This window comes from Frankliniella occidentalis, unplaced genomic scaffold, assembly GCF_000697945.3.
Source record: "Frankliniella occidentalis isolate FOCC.00 unplaced genomic scaffold, Focc_3.1 Scaffold2033, whole genome shotgun sequence".
Classification (NCBI taxonomy): Eukaryota; Metazoa; Arthropoda; class Insecta; order Thysanoptera; family Thripidae; genus Frankliniella; species Frankliniella occidentalis.
The window spans coordinates 1-5,110 of NW_026269127.1; the positions used below are offsets into that span (position 1 = coordinate 1).

General features: G+C 60.7%; 2 protein-coding genes across 2 annotated transcripts in view; one reads left to right on the forward strand and one right to left on the reverse strand.

The window, feature by feature from the left end:
• The first annotated feature begins 440 nt into the window (after nucleotides 1-440).
• Nucleotides 441-3,135, forward strand: LOC127751909 (phospholipid scramblase 3). Its single transcript, XM_052276184.1, has 4 exons — nucleotides 441-1,159; nucleotides 1,470-1,876; nucleotides 2,180-2,329; nucleotides 2,899-3,135. Exons 2-4 carry the CDS (start codon nucleotides 1,598-1,600, stop codon nucleotides 2,950-2,952), a joined length of 483 nt encoding a protein of 160 aa, XP_052132144.1. The 5' UTR covers nucleotides 441-1,159; nucleotides 1,470-1,597; the 3' UTR covers nucleotides 2,953-3,135.
• Nucleotides 3,088-5,110, reverse strand: part of LOC127751910 (uncharacterized) — a gene marked incomplete in the record, with an annotated part of 3,286 nt that continues 1,263 nt past the window's right edge. Inside the window, 1 exon segment of the mRNA XM_052276185.1 lies at nucleotides 3,088-3,797. Coding sequence (XP_052132145.1) covers nucleotides 3,484-3,797 — 314 coding nt within the window.

Below are 5,110 nucleotides of genomic sequence, written 5' to 3' on the forward strand. Positions count from 1 at the left end.
AGGGAAGGAAGGAGGGAAAGAGGAAGGGAGGGAGGGGGAGAGAGACCGACAGACAAACGGACGGACGGACGGACGAACGGACGGACAGACAGACAAAGAAGGCGAAAGTAAATGGAGGCTTAGTGTGGCGCGCGACGTCCCGTGGTCTTTTAGGGGATGTGCGAGACCATATGTGGCACGCGCGTGCATTTGTATGGATGTGGGAGACGTTGGAAGGGGAGGGGCAGAGCCGGGCAGAGCGCCCCCGGGGTGTTTGCGTAGGTGTTTCCCAAGGAATCGGGGACCCGGCCCCTTTCATTGCCTGCACGCCATGTACCCCTCCCCTTTCTTTTAAATCGCGGTCTCAGAAGGAGCAGAAGGGGGAGGGGAAGGGGAGCAGGAGGACCAAAAGCGAGGTAGGGGGCGGGGGGCAGCCGTCGGAAATGGGGAGGAAATTTCAATAGGAATGAGACGCCTAGGACTCGAGGGAGGAAGGGGAGGGGCCAACAGAGCGCAGCTGTGGCACTTCTCCTGCTGAGGTAGGAGTGTCCCAGTGGGCTGTTGGCCTAGAGAGACCCAAGTGGCCCGCCCGTCCGCAGGCCGCAGGCAGGCCAAGCGAAGGGGATGTGGTGGAAGATGCGCTGTTATGCCGCATAGGGAAAAGGAGGGAGGAGGGGATGAGATCTCCAGGATCCGAGGGAGAAGATACGCATTGTGCGTGAGATGTCGTAATGTGAGACTCCGCACCTCAATCACAAAGATGTGAGGAAGGGGGACATAGATGTGTGCGAAGGGGGAGGGATGGGAACAGAGAAAAGAGGAACAGCTGTTTTTTTGGAAGCAGCGTGTAACACTGTATAGCGGGGCAGTACACTACTTTGCTTTGTTCCGGGGATCACTTTACAAACATCATTAAACGCAAAACTCTTAATGGGGGCCGCCTGCTGCCTGCTTAGCCTGGGGCCAGACTAGCCGCTCCCATCTGAATACTGCATGCGAACACAACACTCCGCGGCAGCTGCCGGCCGCCAGCGCTTCCGCCAGCGCCAGCCCAGAGCCTAATGCGTGGCGCGCCTTGTTTCCACAGTCTCGCGGGGGCTGGACGTGCCCTACTCCGGCCTGCACCTGCTCGCCGGCCTGGAGGCCGTGGAGATCCAGCAGACGGTGGAGCTCGACGACCGTAAGCATCGCTCACCGCCCACCACCCTACTCCCGGCAGGTGCACCAAGGAGTACTTCACTGATCAGTCGTGTAGAAAAGTTTTAAAAAATCAGAAAAAATCTAGTAAAAGTCAAGAAGAAGTCATTTAAAAAAAATCAATTAAAAATAAGGAAAATCAGGGAAAATTAAGAAATAAAAAACAGAAAAAACTGGCATACGCTTGAATTTATGGTGAAGTACTCCTTCGGCGTTCACAGGAAACCGGCAACCTAGGAGGAAGTTCCCAATGACCATTTTCACGGGTATCATTTTTGTGCGCATTTCCGCAGTGCTGTCGTCGGTCGAGTCCGAGAACCGGTACGTGGTGAAGTCGGCGCAAGGCGACACGCTGCTCGTGGCGGCCGAGACGTCGCCGCAGTGGCAGCGGCAGTGCGTGGGGTCGTCGCGGGGGCTGCGGATGCGCGTGTACGACCCGAGCCGGCAGGAGTCGCTGCACCTGAGCCGGCGCCTGGCGTGTGGCGGCGGCCCGCTGGGGCTGCTGGGCTGCTGCTGCTGCTACATGCAGAGGCTCGACGTGCTGCTGCCGCCCGGCCGGCCCCTCGGCGCCGTCGCCCAGGAGTGGGCCTGGCTCGCACCCGAGCTGTCCGTGCGCGACAGCGCCGGCAACGTCATCTACCGCGTCGTCGGGCCCGTGATGCGGCCCTGGGAGTGCACCGTTCGAGAGGCCGTCTTCAAGGTAATGTGAGCCAGAGTCGACCGGACACGGTAGAAGCAAAGTCTGATTTTCGTGAGGGGGAAGGGAATACTTTGAGGAACTTCCATATTTGAGGGAAAACGGGAAAACTCGTCAGATTTTGAGAAAATCTGAGGAATTTTCCCTCGGATATAGGCGCTCCTCAAAGTTTTCCCTTCGCCCTCAGACATTGCTTTTACCGCGGACTAATGACGAAAGTTGTGTCACGAGGCATCACGCTGGGAATTGTGTCAAAACGTCGGGAAACAGAGTCACGCGCACTCACTTACTCCTCGCCGTCGCCAGATCACGAGTCGCGACGGCCTCGTGGAGCTGGGCGCCATCTCCCACCAGTGGAAGCCGTCGGTGTCGTCGCTCGTCACGCGGATCATCTTCCCCAGCGCCGAGCTCAACGTGCACCACAAGGCGCTCATCCTGTCGGCCGCCTTCTTACTGGTCAGTGTCGATGTTGGGGGCGGCTCGATAAGCCTTCGCTGATGACACCGCCTAAGTACGCGCGCACGCACACACACACACACACGCGCGCGCGCGCGCGCTCACTCCTCATGGACGTACATGTGTAAAACACACACACTCAGACACACAAACACACACCGAACGAAAAAGTTTGCAACTCGTGAATAGTTGATGGGTGTGGCGAGACGTAAGCCCGTAGCCGGCTCTCGGCTCTCGGCTCCGCCCGCCCCGCCCCGCCCCGCTGGCTGCCGGGGGTTGCCGCGGGGCCCCATGGGGTCACGCGTAGGGCGGCGGCGGCGCCGTGATCACCGGGGAGTTAAGCCCGACGCAGTCAGCAGCGCAGCCCCCTGCAGCCCCGGGGGGACGAGCGGGAGAAAATAACGAACGTCTCGGTCTCGGTGTTGACGGGCACCTCCACCATGCCACCAACGACCTTGCGCAGAGCATCCAGGGCCTGCTTATGGGCTTGGGGGTGAAGAGAAAAGTTGTTGAAGGTATATGGCAGAGAGATACAGTTACGGCTACTCATCCCTCCACTCCGCCCGCAGGAATACATGTTCTTCGAAAGCGCGAAGAAGAGGTCTTGTCTGCCCTGCTGCTGACGGACGGGAGCGGGCGAAGGGCGGCCTGACCTGCACGACGCCGGCGGCACTCTGCTACTCCCCCGCGCCAACTTGTGGACTTCTGATTGGAACCCGAGATGCCTGACGATTCGGCAGTCGTGTCAAACCATGCTCTGTGATGTAAATTTTATGTATATTTCAATTAAAACAATTCTATTAATACATCTTTGGAATAAGTAATGACGACACAATGGTCGGCATGAGGGTTTACACTCTAAGCACATATCAAAGACTGCACAGCAGTCAAAGCGGACCGGATATTTCCATTCCCCTTCGGAAACAATGACAAAATTCAAACAGCAGCAGCTATCGTGAGGCGGTGGATGATCCGTGATCCGTGGCAGAGGGACTGCGCCATCAGGGAGCCCGGGGCCAGCCTGGCGCGCCCTTCAGCTGCCCTTGGAGGTCGTGGCCACGCCCGTGCCCGCGGCGCCCTTAGCCGGCAGGGTGGTGTCCTTGGTGAGGGGCAGTTCCTGGGCGCGCGGCCTGTTGTCCAGCCTAGGGTGCCCGTCAGCCGTCCTTGGAGGCCGTGGCCGCGCCCGTGGCCGTGGCCGCGCCCGTGCCCGTGCCCGCGGCGCCCTTGGCCGTCGTCAGGGTGGCGCCCTTGGTGAGGGGCAGCTCCTGGGCGCGCGGCATGTTGCCCAGCCTGGAGTGGCCGAAGGCGGCCATGAGCAGCTGCAGCGCGGCCTGCACCGTGGTGCGCACGTCGCGCTCGCTGCCCAGGCCGGGGTTCACCTCCACCAGGTCCACGGCGGCCAGCCGGCCCGTCTCGTGCACCTTCTCCATGATGTGGATTCCCTCGCGCAGCGTCAGCCCGCCGCGAACTGCGAAAAAGACGGATGGATGAGCGAACTGATGAGTGCCTGGGGAGCAGCGCGCGTTATATCCCGGCGGTATGGCAAGCGCGGAAGTAATGGGAATGGGGTTATTTACTGTTGTGAAATCCCTCCCCCCTCCCGCCCCCTGCCACTACACCGGTTTACTGCGTCACACTTTGTTCTCGACGAAAACTCTTTAGTTCCCAGCACTAAACGCTATGGGGTGCGGGGTGATGCAAAGTTAGAGCCATGAACGAGAGTTTCGTTCCAGGAACAACGCGTTTAGTGCGTCCCGAAAACTTTCCGTTCGGGGGCTGCTGAATGTTTTGTGGCCACAGGGTAGGAAAAATTTCTGAGTGTGTGTTTCAACACGGTGTGCAAGTGCGGAGAGAAGCGCAGGTACAGCGATGGCGCGATAGGGCTCTGCTGGGAGGGAAGCTGCAAAATCCAGCAGCGTCTGCTGGATGAACTGGATTCAGCCCGCTGGGGCCCGACCGCTAATCTCCGCCGCTCTCCAAGTTGCCGAGTGCTGCTCGCTGGCGAGGCGGGCGGGGGCGCCCGGAGGAGCCCGGGCCTGAGCGATGGGCTGTGAGCACGCGCTCACCACGGGCTGCCGGCGCCGCCCCGCCCGACCCGACTCATCATTGATTCAAAAGTGACGTCCAAAGTGTCATCGGATTAAAAAGCCCGGCGCGACGATGGCGGGAGGATCGCCATCGCCATAATGAGCTCAGTTTTGAGGAGGTTGCCCCCCGCCAGGACGGCAAAGGGCCCCGGACTGCGGCAGCCGGACAGCAGCGGAGTGACGCCGCCGACGCCAAGAAATGCGGATAATACTCCCCATCCTCATTTTATGAAATTGCAAGCGAGCAACAAATGAGCTCGTGGTGTCGTGGCGGGGCGTGGCGGGGCGTGGCGGGGCGGGGCGGGGCGTGCCTGAGTGCGCCTGGTGCTTTGGCCGCGCTGCTCTGATGAGCGTCAGTCTCACTATCTCTGCAGCGGCGGCCGAGTCATTAATTTCAGTTAACGTCGCGCTGCTCGAGGGTTCTGAAACACGACCCCTGCTCCGCCTCCAGGCAAATCCTTGGGGCAGACTTCCGCCGCAGGCTCGGCAGGCTCGGCAGGCTCGGCAGGCCCGGCAAAGCCGAGCACGGGGGAGGGCGAGAGGCTCGACCAATCAGGCCGCTATAATAGTCAACATTACCGATGATGAGTGTCTCAGGCCGAGCGGCAGCGCGGCGCGCAAGGCGCGGCGAGGCCGCGAGACGAGCGGGGCGGGAGAGGCGCACGAAGAGCCCCAGCCCCAACCCCCGCCCCAT

Coding starts and splice junctions, on each gene's coding strand:
- LOC127751909 (XM_052276184.1), top strand. CDS start 1,598: ATGCGCGTGTACGACCCGAGCCGGCAGGAGTCGCTGCACCTGAGCCGG. Junction 1,877..2,179: donor TTCGAGAGGCCGTCTTCAAG/GTAATGTGAGCC, acceptor CGCCGTCGCCAG/ATCACGAGTCGCGACGGCCT. Junction 2,330..2,898: donor TGTCGGCCGCCTTCTTACTG/GTCAGTGTCGAT, acceptor CTCCGCCCGCAG/GAATACATGTTCTTCGAAAG.